The 18,219-nt window shown below is 53.3% G+C and overlaps 1 protein-coding gene across 1 annotated transcript in view; it reads right to left on the minus strand.

Moving 5' to 3' along the window:
• The window catches only part of NOL4L (nucleolar protein 4-like), a 198,080-nt gene that overhangs the window by 43,229 nt on the left and 136,632 nt on the right, over positions 1 to 18,219 (minus strand). The window contains exon 5 of the mRNA XM_015426171.1: positions 5,326 to 5,467. Within this exon, the coding sequence (XP_015281657.1) occupies positions 5,326 to 5,467 (142 nt within the window). The remainder of the gene's footprint in view (positions 1 to 5,325; positions 5,468 to 18,219) is intronic.

Below are 18,219 nucleotides of genomic sequence, written 5' to 3' on the forward strand. Positions count from 1 at the left end.
ACCGCTCAGCAATTTCATGGAGTGCCCACGGGTTCTTGTATTGTGAGAAAGGGAGAAAAGTACCTCTTTCTCTACCTGCTCTTTCCCATGCACAATCTTATAAACCTCAATCATGTCACCCCTCAGTCGTCATTTCTCCAAGCTAAAGAGCCCTAAGCGCTTTAACCTTTCCTCATAGGGAAAGTGTTCCAACCCTTTTATCATTCGAGTTGCCCTTTTCTGCACTTTTTCCAAAGCTATAATATCCTTTTTAAGGTGTGGTGCCCAGAACTGCACACAGTATTCCAAATGAGGTCTCACCATTGATTTATATAGGGGCATTATTATATTGGCTGATCTGTTTTCAATACCCTTCCTAATAATCCCCAGCATAGCATTGGCCTTCTTTATTGCAGTCACACACTGTCTCGACATTTTCAGTGAGTTATCCACTACAACTCCAAGATCTCTCTCTTGCTCAGTCTCTGCCAGTTCAGACCCCATCAATGTGTATTTATATTTAGGATTTTTGGCTCCAATGTGCATCACCTTGCACTTGGCCACATTGAACCCCATTTGCCATGTTGACGCCCACTCGCCCATCCTTGACAGATCCCCTTGGAGTGCCTCACAATCCTCACTGGTTTTCACCACCCTGAACAACTTTGTATCATCCGCAAATTTAGCCACTTCACTGCTTACTCCCATCTCCTTCGTGGTCAGGGTGATGAACTTCGTGGAAAGGTGGGCCCACCTGTTCCCGGACGAAGACAACAGCTTTCCTCCAAAGCACACGGGTGGCACGAAGGCCCACGTTCCGGCCCTGGAGCATGCCGAGGCAGGAGGGGCACAGCCCCCCTCTGCCCCCCCCCCGGCACCCTGCTGGGAAACTGGTGTAGGGACAATGTGCAGGGACAATGGCCTTTTCTTGTTTTAGGCACAGCGGAGTTTTTCTTCTTCCTCCTCCTGCTGCTCTCTCTCTCTCCCCCCACCCAGCACTCCCTGGGCCCAGGCATTCTGTCTTCCCCCCCCCCCCAGCCCCACAGCTGCCTCTACACAGAGGCCTCCAGGGACAAAGAAGGATTCAAGCCTCGCTGGGGAAAGCGGCACAAGAGTCAACCCGCCGGCTCTGCCCAAATGCCATGGAGATGAACTCTGACCCCGACTCTTCGTCTGCCACCCGCCGTATTTACTCTCCAGCGCCAACAGGTTCTGCAGAGTTCAAGGCGACGCCTCCCTTTCCCGCACCTCCCACCCGCGGCTCACCTTTGACCCCTTCTTAATTACCTGTGTCTCCCCCCCACACACACCCGTTAACAACATACTCCTCTCCTGCAAGCCACACCCAGACTCAGACTGGGTGTCACGGCCAGGGAGGAGGAGGAGATTGGTGTTCATACCCTGCCCTTCACTACCCAAAGGAGTCTCAGGGCAGCTCACAAACTCCTTCCCCTTCCCCTCCCCACAACAGACACCCTGTGAGGCAGGTGGGGCTGAGAGAGCTCTGAGAGTACCGCCCTTGAAAGAGCAGCTCCGACAGAACTTGGGACTGACCCAAGGTCACACCAGCTGGCTGAATGTGATGGTGTGGGGAATTAAACCCGGTTCTCCCAGATCAGAGTCCACTCAGTGGCAGAGAAGAAGAATAACAGGAGATTGGATTTATACTGTGCCCTTCCCTACCCAAAAGAGTCTCAGAGCGGCTTACAATCTCCTTCCCCTTCCCCTCCCCACAACAGACAGCCTATGAGGCAGGTGGGGCTGAGAGAACAGCTCTGACAGAACTACGTCTTGCCCGAGGTCATCCAGCCAGGTGCAAGTGGAGGAGTGGGGAATCAAACCCGGTTCTCCCAGATTAGTGTCCGCACACTTAACCACTACACCAATCTGGCCCTCCAGAGCTCAGTCCTCCAACTCAGCACCTATCCAGAGGAAGGACGGAGCCCCCCTCATGCACCAGACCCCTCAAGGCCTGGATTCGTCCTGACTGCAGCTGGGATGGCCAGGCGCCCCAGGCAAGAGAGGATGTCCTGGTCTTCCTCCCTTTCGGCAACATTTAGGAAAGTATGGAGGGGGAAGGAGGAGGAGGAGGAGGACTGGATTTATACCCCCCCCTTCACTCGGAGCGGCTTACAACCTCCTTCCCTTCCCCTCCCCACAACAGACACCCTGTGAGGTAGGCGGGGCTGAGAGAGCTCTGGGAGAACTGCCCTTGAGAGAACAGCTCTGAGAGAGCTTGTGACTGACCCAAAGTCACCCAGCTGGCTGCATGTGGAGGAGTGGGGAATCAAACCCAGTTCTCCTGATTAGAGTCCGTGCTCTTAACCACTACACCAAACTGGCAGGACAAACAAAAGGGAGCCTTTAAGGTATTTTTGAACTCGGCTAGGCACCTGGCAAGAAACCCGGGGGGAACTTTTAAGTTCTGATGACATCAGAAAGGACATGACTGCAGAGCCTACTCGGGAACTGAACAGGAGGGAAATCCCCATTTTTAAAGAAACGTTATCTCGTTTACGGCTTGCAACTAAATCTCATGCGCGTCACTCGTGAGTTTTGTAACGGCAGTAAGATCCCAACGTGCAGAATGGCGACTCCACGTCCTGCACTAGAAGAGAGCAAGACTCCAGGAACACCTTAAAGACTTAAAAAAATGTGGCAGGGGAGGAGCTTTTGCGAGTCACGGCTCACTTTTTCAGGTACAGCTAGAATGTGAGTCCATCTGTCCTTATATCACAAGGCTGATGGATTTCCATTCTGCACAGCTAAACGCGGGGCCTTCTGCGGAGATGTGTGCACGCACACAAAAGCTCACACCTTTGTTGGTCTTAAAGGTGCCCCTGGACCAATGCTCCCTCTAAGCTGTGGAGTCTTGTGAGCAAAAATTCTAGTTTGTGAGCTACTAGCATTAAAGTTGTGAGCGAGCAATTTGGCTACTGCATAAATCAGTTTGCTCTGGAGCAAAAATGTGCTCTGGAGACAAAAATGTGTGAGGCGGAGGCTAAGAAAACTGTGAGCTAGCTCACACTAACTCAGCTTAGAGGGAACATTGCCCTGGACTCTGTCTTTGTTCTTCTGCCACAAATTTTGTTGGCCTTTCAGGTGCTCCTGGACTCCTGCTCTTTTTTGCTGCTTACGGACAGACTAACACGGCGACCCGTCTTCATCTATCTCCTCGTCCTACAGGTTCGCTCACAAGACCCTGAACTCTGCTGAAAGGGCGGCCCCCGGCCTCAGGCAGGTCCTAGTTTAATCCTGAATATCAGGGGGGTAACAATCGAGCTCCGCCAGACCACCTTTGGAATCCTGCCTGACTTTTGTCAGCTGTTGCCTCGGAATGGCGAACGCAGGCACGGTTCGGAAAGGCCTTCTGTCCAAGTAGCCGGTGTCAAGATGCCAACGAGGCACGGGTGTGACGTGTTTCGGAATCTGCACTACCCTCGCGACTGTCAAACCTCCGACACAGGGCGGCTTGGTCACTCAAACAGCATAATTTGAAACACGGATGCTACAAACCTGCCGCTAGCCCCCTGCGGTGCCGCTGTGCCCCCGAGGCGGAGGGGCTGGCTGACACAATCGCAGAGTCAAAGGATGTGGCTATCTGCACCGACGAGGGATTCTGGAGAACAGCAACCCCTGTTCTTTGATGACCGCCCAGGTACATCCATAGAACCACAGAGTTGGAAGGGACCTCCAGGGTCATCTAGTCCAACCCCCTGCACAAGGCAGGAAATTCACAAATACCTCCCCACCCCCACCCCACCCCCAGTGACACCCTGTTCCATGCCCAGAAGATGGCAAAAAAACAACAACCCTCCAGGATCCCCAGCCAAAATGGCCCGGAGAAAAACTGCTTCCTGACCCCAAAGTGGTGATCGGCATTTCCCTGGGCGTGTGAGAAAGGGCCACGAGAACTGAGCACTGAGGCAACCCTTCCTGCCCTCCCTTCTCGAGATCTGCCTAAGCTCACAGAATCCGCATGGCTGTCAGATGGCCATCTGTATGAAAACCTCCAAAGAAGGAGGTCTGTTTCTCTTTCTTTTCACAGGTCTGTTTCTCTTTCCTTCTTGAAAAGCAAACTCCAGCCACCGGAGACACATGAAACACACAAAGCTGCCTTACGCTGAATCAAACATTGGTCCATCAAGGTCAGTATTGTCTACACAGATTGGCAGCCGCTTTCCAGGGTCTCAGGCAGAGGAAGGTCTTTCCCATCACTTACTGCCTGGTCCTTTTAGCTGGAGATGCCGGGGATTGAACCGGGGACCATCTGCATGCCAAGCAGAGGCTTTCCCACTGAGCCACAGCCCCTTCCAAGAGCTCTCCAGGGTCTAAGGCGGAGGTCTTTCCCATCACCTACTGCCTGGTCCTTTTAGCTGGAGATGCCAGGGATTGAACCGGGGACCTTCTGCATGCCAAGCAGAGGCTCTTCCACTGAACCACAGCCCCTTCCCATAGCTCTCCAGGGTCTAAGGCGGAGGTCTTTCCCATCACCTACTGCCTGGTCCTTTTAGCCGGAGATGCCAGGGATTGAACCGGGGACCTTCTGCATGCCAAGCAGAGGCTCTTCCACTGAACCACAGCCCCTTCCCATAGCTCTCCAGGGTCTAAGGCGGAGGTCTTTCCCATCACCTACTGCCTGGTCCTTTTAGCCGGAGATGCCAGGGATTGAACCGGGGACCTTCTGCATGCCAAGCAGAGGCTCTTCCACTGAACCACAGCCCCTTCCCATAGCTCTCCAGGGTCTAAGGCGGAGGTCTTTCCCATCACCTACTGCCTGGTCCTTTTAGCTGGAGATGCCGGGGATTGAACCGGGGACCTCCTGCATGTCATGCAGAGGCTCTGCCACTGAACCACAGCCCCTTCCCATAGCTCTCCAGGGTCTCAGGTGGAGGTCTTTCCCATCACCTACTGCCTGGTCCTTTTAGCGGGAGATGCCAGGGATTGAACTGTGGCTCAGTGGCAGAGCCTCTGCTTGGCATGCAGAAGGTCCCAGGTTCAATCCCCGGCATCTCTAGTTAAAAGGGCCAGGCAGGAGGTGACGGGAAAGACCTCCACCTGAGACCCTGGAGAGCTGTAAAGAGGGGCTGTGGCTCAGTGGAAGAGCCTCTGCCTGGCATGCAGAAGGTCCCAGGTTCAATCCCCGACACCTGCAGCTAAAAGGGACCAGGCAGTAGGTGATGGGAAAGACCTCCTCCCCCTGAGACCCTGGATGGTCCAACGGTCATAAACGTCATGTGCTCATGTGTGTCTGCCTCAAGGTGCTCACAGCGTGAGATGGGGCTCCTGGTCAAACGGGCTGCTGTATGCGTTTGGCAAGGGACGGGGTCCCCACGGGCCACTCACCGTCCTCTTGGCTGTGGAGATTCTGGGGGCTCCGCATCCCTTCCTCCTGGCTGGGGCTCAGGCTGGAGTTGAGGTGCTGGTCAGCTGACATCCATGTGGAGTCGTTCATGTCAAAGTCCTCGCTGCTCACTGATGTCTCATCCTAGGAGGCAAGCGAGAAAGGGTTAACGGCGGCAGGTGAAGCCCGGGCGCGGGGGGGCGGGGGGGTCAGGGAGCCCCTGCCTTCCGCTGAGCCACTCTCTCCCACCCACCCCCACTCAAAATCCTGGCTCCGGCCTTTCCTAGAGCGGCGGCGCTTCCTGCCGGGAGTTTTCCTGTTTGAGGAAGAGCAGGCGGGCTTCAGGGTTAAGGGCCACGGCACAAGGCCACCTTCCGGGGACAGAGGGCTCAAGCCCTGCCTGGGCTGGCGGGCACCCTTTCTTCCCCAGGGCAAAGGGGGGGCCCACGCCGGCCACGCCGACAGGCCTCGGTTCCCTTCAGACCGGCTGCTTGGCGTCCTCGGCCTACGTGTCCCTGTGGGATGCAGCACCGGGACGCCTGGGGGAAGCCGGCTGCATAATTGTTTTATCCTGTTTTTAACTGTTTTATCTTGGCACGTGGTGCCGCTGACGGTTAGCCGCCCTGAGCCCGCTTGCGGGGAGGGCGGGATAGAAATCTAATAAAATAAATAAATAATTTTTGTCACAGCTTGATTTGAGTCCAGGCACAGCGTGGTGGTGGGGAGCGCCAAAAAGCTGAGGCTGACATTGCGGCCCTGTAGGGTTTTCAAGGCAAGAGAGAAGCAGAGGTGGGTCTGCCATTGTCTGCCTCTGAACAGCAACCCTGGACTTCCTTGGTGGTCTCCCATCCAGACACTAACCAGGGCCGACCCTGCTTAGCTTCTGAGATACGAAGAGATCAGGCCATCCTGGGCCACCCAGGTCAGGACAAGAGACAAACAGAGGTGGGTTTGCCCTTGCCTGCCTCTGCGTAGCGATCCTGGGCTTCCTGGGTGGTCTCCCATCCATGTACCAACCAGGGCTGACCCTGCTCAGCATCCAGGATGTGATGAGATCGGGCCAGTCTGGGCCAGGATGGTCAGAGCAGCAGCACCTCAAGAGACCAACAAGATTGGGGTGGGGGGTGGGGGTGTATGAGCTTCCAGGTCTGACAAAGGGAGCTTTGACTCTCAAAAGTGCACCCCCCCAAGAAAAGATCCGGTTGCTCTCGAAGGTGCTCCTGGACTTGCCTCCAGCTGTTCGGCTGCAGGCCGACACAACTGCCGCCCTCTGAAACTTTTATCACAGAAACCACTAAACACACCAGAGCAACGTGTGAGAGCCAGTTTGGTGTGGTGGTTAAGTGCGCGGACTCTAATCTGGGAGAGCCGGGTTTGATTCCCCACTTGCAGCTGCTGGATGACCTTGGGCAAGCCGTAGTTCTGATAATAGCTGTTCTTGAAAAAGAGCCGTTTCTGTCAAGAGCTCTCTTAGCCCCACCTGCCTCACAGGGTGTCTGTTGTGGGGAGGGGAAGGGAAAAAAGTTTGTCAGCCGCTCTGAGACTCCCTTGGGTAGTGAAGGGCAGGGTATAAATCCAATCTCTTCTTCTTCTTCTCCTCGACTTGCACCTGCTGGATGACCTTGGGCAAGCCGTAGTTCTGATAAGAGCTGTTCTTGAAAAAAGAGCAGTTTCTGTCAGAGCTCTCTCAGCCCCACCCACCTCACAGGGTGTCTGTTGTGGGGAGGGGAAGGGAGGTTGTAAACTGCTCTGAGAGTCCTTTGGGTAGTGAAGGGCGGGGGTATAAATCCAATCTCTTCTTCTTCTCTTCGATGCTCCCTCTGAGCTGTGGAGTCTTGTGAGCAAAAAATCCTACTTTGTGGGCTACGGGCACTAAAGTTGTGAGCGAGCGATTCGGCTACGGCATCGATTTGTTTGCTCTGGAGTCATCCTTCCTGAGCTGAGGAAAAAAATGTGTGAGCCGGAGGTTAAAAAACTGCGAGCTAGCTCACACTCACTCAGCTTAGAGGGGACACTGCACCAAAGCTGGGAGAATCCAGGCCTCGACTACAACTTGCGCCATGTAGAGCTAGGGTTAGCGGCATACACATTAAAAAAAATTTTTAAAAAAAGACTGATATGGCTGAGACAGGTTAGAGACCACATTCTGACATTGGGTTAACTACAAGGAAGATACAGGTGAAGCAAACCGTGAGCAGCAAAATGCTCCCTCTAAGCCGTGGAGTCTTGTGAGCAAAATAGTCTACTTTGTGAGCTACTGGCATTAAAGTTGTGAGCGAGCAATTTGGCTGCTATGCAAAACAGTTTGCTCCGGAGCCCTCCTTCCTGAGCTAAGACAAAAGCTGTGGGAGCCAGAGGCTAAAAAACTGTGAGCTGGCTCACACTAACTCCGCTTAGGGGAACACTGGTGAGCAGTCAGCACATGGGGAGGGGGATTATTTACTATTCCAGTTTGAAGGAGGGGTGACCCTCAGCAAGGTAAAGAGGCCATTCTTGGTTACGTCCAGGTTTCTAAAAACAAACAAAAAACAAACCAACCCCCTCAGTGCGCCTTAAAGGCATCTGCTGTGATGTCTTTATTGCACGGCACAATAGTGGCAGCGGTGTTATGAAAGCAAGGCAAACTGCTTCCTACCCCAGACTTCATTTTTAAAAAGAAGCAAAGGGATTTTTGCGGGCATGCCTAGAACACAGACCCCACTGTGACAGTTTGTACTCCTAGTTGCTCAGAGAAGAAGAGGAGACTAGATTTATACCCCGCCCTTCACTACCCAAAGGTATCTCGGAGCATCTTACAATCCCTTTCCCTTCCCCTCCCCACAACAGACACCCTGGGAGGCAGGTGGGGCGGAGAGAGCTCTTTCGAGAACTGCTCCTGAGAGAACTTGTGACTGACCCAAGGCCACACCAGCAGCTGCATGTGGAGGGGCGGGGAATCAAACTCGGTTCTCCCAGATTAGAGTCCTTGTTCCTAACCACTACACCAAACTGGGAGGAAAAGGAAGAAAAAGAACAGGAGATTGGATTTATACCCTGCTCTTCCCGAAGGAGTCTCAGAGTGGCTTACAATCTCCCCACAACAGACACCCTGTGAGGTAGGTGGGGCTGAGAGACCTCTGAGAGGACTGCTCTTGAGAGAACTGTGGCTTGGCCAAGGTCACCCAACAGCTGCATGTAGAGGAGCGGGGAATCAAACCCGGTTCTCTCGGATTAGAGCCCGCGCTCCTCACCACTACTCCAAACTGGCATCAAAGAACTGGAGCTCAATTGGGGGGAGACCAGCCCCCAGGGTTGCCAGCTCTCAGTTGGGAAATTCCTGGGGATTTGGAGGTGAAGCTGGAGGAAGGTGAGATTTGAGGACCTCAGCGGGGTATAATTCCATGGAGTCCGCTCTCCAAAGCAGCTGTTTTCTCCAGGGGAACTGACCTCTGTATTCAGGAGAGGAGCTGTAGTTCTGAGACAACTCCAGGCGTCACCTGGAGGTTGAGGAATACCAAAAACAACATCCGTGGCAAAAATAACGAAGAGTCAATCTAATGAGAAGACCTTGGGGTTCTGTTATTAGACAGTCAACACGGAATGTTTCCTTCAAGAGTGGATAAGTAGTAATGGATAAGAATTGGGATGGCTACACGCTCAAGATAAAGCAAACATCGTGAAACGAACTGTTTACATTGCGCAGCATTCGTTGCGTGTGAGCGATTATAGGAGAAAACTTTCTACAGAAATTACTACGGTAGACGTTTTTGCAACTTATCTTTATCGACTCTTCGTTACTTTTGTCACGGATGTTGTTTTTGGTATCCCACTTCCTCCCACGATCTCTCGTTTTTGGCTTCTCACCAGGAGGTTGGCAACACTAGCAGCCCCCTTCTCTACATGCAGCCCCCAAGATATGGGTCTTGGGGATAGAGACAAAGGGGGTGGATCCTCCCACTCAGGACGGACTGGCAGAAGGTGGAAAAGGCCCCTCCTGCCTCAGAGAAAAAACTTAGGGCCCCAGGAGTTACAGCCGTGCCCCTAACATGGTCAGCACTGCAAGACAGTTGTGTACCATACATTCTGAAATCAAACCCATCCTCCCATCATCGGAAGCCCACGCCCCAGACAAAGATGTGGAAGCCCCCCCCCAGACATAATGGGAAAACCCCATGAGAAAATCAGCTACAAAAATATGGTTAGAAAACGCATGTTCCTCATTATATTCCTTCGTAAAATGCTATCAAAATCCAATTAAAGAGACGAAGAAGAGGAGGAGGAGATTGGATTTATACCCCGCCCTTCACTACTCAAAGGTGTCTCAGAGCAGCTTACAAACTCCTTTCCCTTCCCCTCCCCACAACAGACACCCTGTGAGGTAGGTGGGGCTGGGAGAGCTCTGAGAGGACTGTCCTTGAGAGAACAGCTCTGACAGAACTACAGCTTGCCCAAGGTCATCCAGCAGCTGCAAGTGGAGGAGTGGAGAATCAAACCCGGTTCTCCCAGATTAGAGTCCACGCACTTAGCCACGACACCAAACTGTTACCATCAATGATCATCAACACGTACACACATATTTTTAGGCTATTTCCAGTTCCTCCGGCTACACAAAACCACGACAATCCTGCAACAACTCGAAACGGAAAACGGCCTTTGTCTCTGTGTGATGCCAGAGTGCAACTGGATGAAGAGACTGTGACAACTGGTATTTTAAAAGTGTTATCCCCCCCCCCCCATTCAGAGCCCACAGCTGACCTGCGGGACTTCCTGCCACTAGAAAAAAAACAACGACGGCTAACAATAGAATTCAGTTCCTGGATACAGGCTTGACAAAAAGGCAGTCTCCGCCTTGTAAGTCGAGTTAACTCAAGTCCGAAATTTTCTAATCGTGGCAAAAACTATCCCACTACACGTGAGAAATAAACCGGAGTACGTATGGGTTGGGGGCTATTTCTCCGTTCAGCAGCCGGATTCCCCTCTGGCCAAATAGCGGAAGAACCCTTCTGAAGGGGAAGGACTCAAGTTATTCTCACGTTTACACATTCCTCGATCTTAACAAAGGCAGAGGCTCACAGCAACAAACGACGTGAAGCCACGGATTTTCTACAGCGGTTGAAGTGCCCAAAGATACCTGGATCTATCAGGAACCAGAGGATAACGCTTCCTCTCTTCCTTCAGAAGAGAAGAAGAAGGGATTTGATATCTAACCCGCCCTTCACTACCTGAACAAGTCTCAGAGCGGCTTACAAGCTCCTTCCCCTTCCCCTCCCCACAACAGACACCCTGTGAGGTAGGTGGGGCTGAGAGAGCTCTGACAGAAACGGCTCTTTTTTCAAGGACAGCTCTTATCAGAACTACGGCTTGCCCAAGGTCATCCAGCAGGTGCAAGTGGCTGAGTGGGGAATCAAACCCGGCTCTCCCAATCAGAGTCCGCGCACTTAACCACGACACCAAACTGGCTCCACCCAAGAAGAAGAGGAGAAGAGATTGGATTTATACCCGGCCCTTCACTACCCGAAGGAGTCTCAAAGCGGCCTACAATCTCCTTTCCCTTCCCCTGCCCACAACAGACACCCCGTAAGCACTGCTCCCTCTAAGCTGTGGAGTCTTGTGAGCAAACTTTCTACTTGGTGAGCTGCTGGCATTAAAGTTGTGAGCGAGTGATTTGGCTGCTGCATAAATTAGTTTGCTCTGGAGCCCCATCCCTTCCTGAGCTGAGACAATGATCTGTGAGCCGAAGGCTAAAAAACTGTGAGCTAGCTCACCCTCACTCAGCTTAGAGGGAACACTGCCTGTGAGCAATGCTCCCTCTAAGCTGTGGAATCTTGTGAGCAAAATCTCTACTTTGTGAGCTGCTGGCATTAAAGTGGTGAGTGAGCGATTTGGCTGCCGCATAAATTAATTTGCTCTGGAGCCCTCCTTCCTGAGCCGAGACAACAATGTGTGAGCCGGAGGCTAAAAAACTGTGCGCTGGCTCACACTAAGTTAGCTTAGAGGGGACACTGCCTGTGAGGTCGGTGGGACTGAGAGAGCTCTTTTCCGAGGACTTCCCTTGAGAGAACAACTCTGAGAGAACTTGCGGTGGACCCAAGGTCACACCAGCAGCTGCATGTGGCCGAGTGGGGGATCAAACCCGGTTCTCCCAGATTAGAGTCCGCGCTCTTAGCTACTGCACCAAACTGAGTCGGCCTGGCCTGGAGATCTCCTGGGATCACAACTGGTCTGCAGATGGCAGAGATCAGTTCCCCCAGAGGGAATGGCTGCTTTGGAGGGTGGCTTCCAAGGCACTGCACCCCACTGGGGTCCCTGGGGACCCCACCCCTCCCCAAACCCTCCCCAACCCAGGCGCCACACCCAAATCTCCAGGAATTTCTCAGCACCGAGTTGGCAACCCGACAGGCGTAAGCAAGGAGACAGAACCCCTCCGGGCTGGTCCAGGGCACGAAACCCCACTGCAAGGAACCAGAGCAGTGTCAACTTTGAGACGCTGGGTGCAGCTGCTCCCTCTAAGCTGTGGAGTCTTGTGAGCAAAAATGTTACTCTGTGAGCTGCTGGCTGGAGGGGACACTGGCTGAGCCCATTGGGGAGGGCGGGATACAAATATGAAAAATAAAATAAATAAAATAAATAAATTCAAGTGGTGAGCAAGCGATTTGGCCACTGCATAAATCAGTTTGCTCTGGAGCCCCGTCCTTCCTGAGCGAAGACAAAAATCTGTGAGCCGGAGACTAAAAAACGGTGAGCTGGCTCACACTCACTCAGCTTAGAGGGAACGCTGGCTGCAACTAGATTTGTGGCTTGGGGAGGGGGGGCTGCTGCCTCTCGCCCTCCAAGGGTGCCGTCCCTGGCAAGTGGCGGGTGCGGGCCCCCCCCCGGCCGCCGTCTCAGCGCAGTCATGTATTCCGCTTACGGGAGTCTCGTTTTGCTGGAAAGCCCGCAAACACGCCCTCTCAAAGGTTGCAGGGAAGCTCGCCTGGCATCTCGGTGGCGCTTCCGGTGCCGTTGAACGCATTCCTCTCTCCCACTCCCGCGGTCCAGAGGACATTTCTCAGGGCTTTCTTTCACGCACTCAACCCTCCCCAAAAAAACCTTCACTGTGCTTTAAGACGCAGGTCTTGGATGGCTTCCAGCCCCGGGAAAGGTCAGCCAGGAGATTTCCAAACCATCAGCGAGGCAGTCATTGGGAGGGGGGATGAATGGGAAAGGCGAAGGGACCCCCCCACACAAACACACACACACACACAAACACACCAAGGGCTGGCAGAGGACGGCACAGGGCGAGCCCTCCTCGCACTGACAAATCCACGCTAGCAGTGTTTTCCGTCTCCCCCTCCCACAATGAGAGGCAGACCACACCCCAGATTGTGGGCTGTTTGTCGTTTGGCTGTTAACGGAATCTGTATGTTTGCATTTAAACTTAAATTATTAATTAAAAAAAGAAGAAGGGGGGGAAAAGATTGTGGGTTGGAGCCCCCGAGCACGCAATCCGACGGGGTGAGTATTTGCTCTGCTGGGCCTGGAATTTGATTCAGAAGAGCCCTTCAGAAGCAGGTGAAACAAAAACACTAATAGCAGAAAACCGCCTCTGGGCCTCCTTAACGGGACGGCAGCTTCAGTTTGGGAAACCCCTGGAGAGTTGGGGGTCCCGGCAATGCTCCCTCTGAGCCGTGGAGTCTTGTGAGCAAAGATTCTACTTTGTGAGCTACTGGCATTCAAACTGTGAGCGAGCGATTTGGCTGCTGCATCGATTAGTTTGCTCTGGAGCCCTCCTTCCTGAGCGGAGGCAAAAATGTGTGAGCCGGAGGCTAAAAACCTGTGAGCTAGCTCACACTAACTCACCTTAGAGGGAGCACTGCTCTGGAGCCCTCCTGCCTGAGCGAAGACAAAAATGTGTCAGCCGGAGGCTAAAAAACGGTGAGCTAGCTCACACTAACTCAGCTTAGAGGGAACACTGGGTGCCAGTGCTCCCTCTGAGCTGCGGAGTCTTGTGAGCAAAAATCCTACTTTGTGCGCTGCTGGCATTAAACTTGTGAGCGAGCGATTTGGCTGCCGCATCAGTTAGTTTGCTCTGGAGCCCTCCTTCCTGAGCTAAGACAGAATTGCGTGAGCCGGAGGCTAAGAAACTGTGAGCTAGCTCACACTGACTCAGCTTAGAGGGAACACTGGTGGAGACTAGGGAAGGCAGGGGTTTGAGGGGTAGGGACCCCAACAGGGCATCATGTCACACAGCCCACCCTCCAAAGCAGCCATTTCCTCCACAGCGACTGATTTCTGTAGTTGCATAAGTTGCCATTCTGCAAGATCTCCTGGCCCGGCCTGGAGGATAGCAAGTGTACCTCTTAACACCATGACGGGGGGGGGGGGGGGGGGTGCAATGATGAAGAGAATTGGAGAGCTTGCAAGCTGCTATGAGCCACTGAGTTGGTCTAGTAAGAGTTTATTAAATGGCTTATTCTCTGATAGACCTCTGGCAACGGCTAGTCCCATCACACAGAGAAGTCTCAAGAAGGAGGAGGAGGAGATTGGATTTATACCCTGCCCTTCACTCAGAGTGGCTTACAATCGCTTTTCCCTTCCCTTCCCCTCTCCACAAGAGACACCCTGTGAGGTAGGTGGGGCTGAGAGAGCTCTTTCGAGGACTGCCCTTTTAAGGGCAGCTCTGAAAGAACTTATGACTGACCCAAGGTCACACCAGCAGCTGCATGTGGAGGAGTGGGGAATCAAACCCAGTTCTCCCAGATTAGAGTCCGTGCACTTAATCAAGACCCGAGTGTGCCGCATGACGGAGTGAGCTCCCGTCTCTTGTTCCAGCTCCTGCCAACCTAGCAGTTCGAAAGCAAGACATTGCAAGTAGATAAATAGGTACCGCTTTGGTGGGAAGGTAACAGTGTTCCGTGCGCCTTGGTGTTTAGTCATGCCGGCCACATGACCACAGAAACGTCTTCGGACAGCGCTGGCTCTTCGGCTTTGAAAAGGAGATGAGCACCGCAACCCTAGAGTCGGATCCGACTGGCTTTCGAGCAAGGGAAACCTTTACCTTTACCTTACTTAACCACAACACCAGACTGGCTCTCAAGCCAGACGTAGGCCCTTTTCTGCACTCTCCTTTTAATCCATGTTCACCACAGTATCTTCCAAGCCATTCTGCACTAAAATCGAATTCAGCCTTCTTTTTAATCCAGGTCCGTCCGTCTCCCCCCCCACCCCCCAATCCTGCATTACAGTTCCAGCCTGCTGTTGTCCCGGCCTATTTGGGTGCTGTTTTGGCGTGAACTTAAACTGCTTCCACTCGAACACTGAGAAAATCCGGAGTGGCGGGCAAATGCGGAAAGGACCTTGGTCCCTGGAAAGCCATCCCTGCCAATAGTCCTCAGCGTTTGGCCAACAGAGATATCCGGTCTCTGAGGTTGGGCCATCCAAACCAGTTGTGAACCTAATACTCCATTTATTTATTTCATCTTTTAAAAAAAAAACAGTAGAAGAAGAAGAAGGAGAAGAAGAGATTGGATTTCTATCCCGCCCTTCACTACCCAAAGGTGTCTCAGAGCAGCTTACAATCTCCTTTCCCTTCCCCTCCCCACAACAGACACCCTGTGAGGTAGGTGGGGCTGAGAGAGCTCTGACAGAAACTGCCTTTGAGAGAACAGCTCTTATCAGAACTACGGCTTGCCCAAGGTCATCCAGCAGCTGCAAGTGGAGGAGTGGGGAATCAAATCCGGTTCTCCCAGAGTAGAGTCCGCGCACTTAAGAAGAAGAGATTGGATTTATACCCCGCCCTTCACTACCCGAAGGTGTCTCAGAGCGGACCATTTCGTGCGTAAAGTAGATTTTGAACATGAACTATTAGTAGAGGAAGCCACTGCATCAGAGAGTTTATCCATGATGTAAAAGTCCCAGATTTTTAAGCGCCAAGAGGAAAGAAGAAGTTTGTCGGTGGATTTCCAGCTACTCGCAATAACCACCTTGGCAGCTATTAGCAGAGTCGAAATGAGGTCTTGGCTGCATTTGGGTATATGAGGGGCATTCCATAAATCGAGTAATATTAGTTCAGGTTGCAGTGGTATCGAGTGCGCGGTTATATTTTTGATGGAAAAGATAACCTTGGACCAGAAATGCTGAATTTCTGTGCACCCCCACCAACAATGAAAAAAAGTGCCAGGTTCCCCGCAGGAGCGCCAACAAAGAGGGGAATTGGCTTTGGATATCTGATGGAGTCTCATGGGGGTGAGGTACCATCTGGTACCTTTCCCTTCCCCTCCCCACAACAGGCACCCTGGGAGGTAGGTGGGGCTGAGAGAGCTCTGACAGAAACGGCTCTTTTTTCAAGGACAGCTCTTGTCAGAACTACGGCTTGCCCAAGGTCATCCAGCCAGGTGCAAGTGGAGGAGTGGGGAATCAAACCCGGTTGTCCGCGCACTTAACCACGACACCAAACTGGCCAAGTAGAAAAGAGCAAGCGTCCAGGAGCACCTTAAAGGCTAACAATGTTTGTAGGAGCTTTCGTGAGTCACTGTCAACTTCGTCACTTCCGGTCCAAAGTCGCCCGGGGAAGCTTCCGTGGCAAAGTGGGGATTCGAATCCGGGTCTCCCAGGCAGATGCTCTAACCACTGCGCCACATTAGCGAGGTTCAAAATTTACAAGCGGGCCTGGGCGGGGGATTCAAGTCCTGTTTTGTTTGCTTGACAAAAGCCAGTCCGGGCCCTTTCGGGGCACAGCTGTGACGGGTGGCCCGCCCCGTTTCCTCCCTTCACACTCTCTTAACTTTATAAGTCTTCAACATCCACCCCCCACCACCCCCAATTAATCCTCCATTCTAAGCTGGAAAGTCTGGCTAGCGGTCTTCCCGGACAATGGAAATTCTATATACGTGCGCCAACATCTTCACTGCCCTTTCCTGTGCCTCCTTAGCCGCCCTGCCTGCTCTCGGAGGCCGAGGGAACGGCAGACAATAGTCTCAATCCAGATGCGGATCGGCTTTCACCGCCTGCCCCTGCTCGGACGCGTCCTTCGCCGCCCTGGGCCTTCCCCAAGGCGGGCCCTTTGCCTTGTTAAAGCCTTCCTGCAAAGGCAGCACCCCCCACGCACACAATGTAATTTTTATTGCGGACAAACATCTTCGGAACAGGCCCCGAGCGCTCTCTTCCTGTCCTGCCGGCTGCAAACCGATCCGCTCACGCAGGGCAGGAAGTCCTGGCTTCATCCTGCCTCCCCCCCAAGTCCCCACCGAGATGGGCCACAAAGGGAGTTTCCTGGAATTTACAGCTCCAGCACGGCCTCCAGACTCCCTTGATTAGAGAGAAATGGCTACAGGGCACGAGGGCCTCAAAAAGGAGCTCCCCCCACCAGCTCAAAACACGCACAAGCGACAACACATGTGGATGTCCGCAAAAGAACTGGTCCCAGATTTACCAGCCTCCAGGTGGGGCCTGGAGATCTCCTGGAATTACAACTGACCTCCAGACTACAGAGATCAGCTCCCCTGGAGGAAACGAGGCGGCTTCAGAGGGCAGCTCTATGGTATACCACAGAGTCTAGGAGAAACAGACATCCTAGAGTGACATCACATCCCCGCTGGGTAGGGTTTCCGGGTCCCCTCGTCGCTCCGGCGGGGTGATTGGGGGGGGCGGGTGTTCCGGGACGTCCCCATGATGATGTCACCCAGAAGTGACATCATCGTGATGGGGACGTCGCGCGGGGACACTCTGGTTTGAGGGCAAAACTCTATGGTAAAACTGGCTTAAAACCATAGAGTTTTGCCCTCAGACCAGAGCATGATGTCACTTCTGGGCGACGACTTCACGACAGGGAAGTCACGCCGGGACGTGGTGTTGGGGGGGGGCGTGGCTTCTCCCACTGGCCAATGGCAAGATGAAGCCCCGTGAACCGGGGGGGGGACCCCCACCCCAAACTGGGGACTGAGAAGCCCACCGCTGGGCTCCCTGCTCTCCCAAAACTCTCTCCCCTGGCACTATCCCCAAAGCTCCAGGCATCTCCGAAGCTGGACCAGGCAACCCTACTCAATGTTCCCCCCTAAGCTGTGTCTTGTGAGCAAAAATTCTCCTTTGTGAGCTGCTGGCCTTAAAGTTGTGAGAGAGCCATTTGGCTTCTGCATAAATCAGTTTGCTCTGGAGCCCTCCTTCCTGAGCGGAGACAAAAGAATGCGTGAGCCGGAGGCTAAAAAACGGTGAGCTATCCCACACTACCTCAGCTTAGAGGGAACACTGACCGGCCTGCGACAAATGCGCATGCTCTCTTTGCGGAAACATGAAATGGAGAGAGGTTGAGGAGAAAGAGGAAGGTGCCTAGAGTGAGATGCCCGGAGCCTTCCTTGGAAGCCCAGGGGAACCAGGTTCGAATCCCCGTACGGCCTTGAGTCGGAGGAGGTTAAAAAAAAACGCAACCGGCCTCATTTCCTCCTTTGCGCAAATGGAAAGAGGACATCAGGGCTGAGTGTTTGCCGTAATTCCACAGCAGGCAAAGGGGGGAAGTGAAAACGAGGGCGCGGAATTCAGCCTCCCAAGCGCCACCGCTTCATTTTTTAAAACAACAACAACCCCCCCCCCCCCAAAGAAAACCAATCTAGATATTCTGGCTTCAGAGAGAGACTTAAAACCGTGAGGCCACGCCAGCTGAATTCTCAGAAGCCGGAAGGGAATGGCAGAAGATTTCCCGTGGTCTCCTTTCCCCCTGCCTATTGTGCTCAAAAGGAGAAAGCCTGCAAGTGTGCCAGTTCATGTAATTTCACAGAAGTGGAAGGCGCCTCGTGCCACGGACCGGCCTCGTGACAGGGCTCTGCCCACGAATCCATGCTCTGCGTGCCGAGATGGAAGCTCGGACGGGCCCAGGGCCCCTTTTCAACCCGTGCCAAACAGTTCCACCCGCCTCCGGGGGGGACCTGGAGATCTCCTGGAATGCC

Source organism: Gekko japonicus, unplaced genomic scaffold (assembly GCF_001447785.1).
Source record: "Gekko japonicus isolate JY-2015 unplaced genomic scaffold, Gekko_japonicus_V1.1 scaffold291, whole genome shotgun sequence".
Lineage (NCBI taxonomy): Eukaryota > Metazoa > Chordata > Lepidosauria > Squamata > Gekkonidae > Gekko > Gekko japonicus.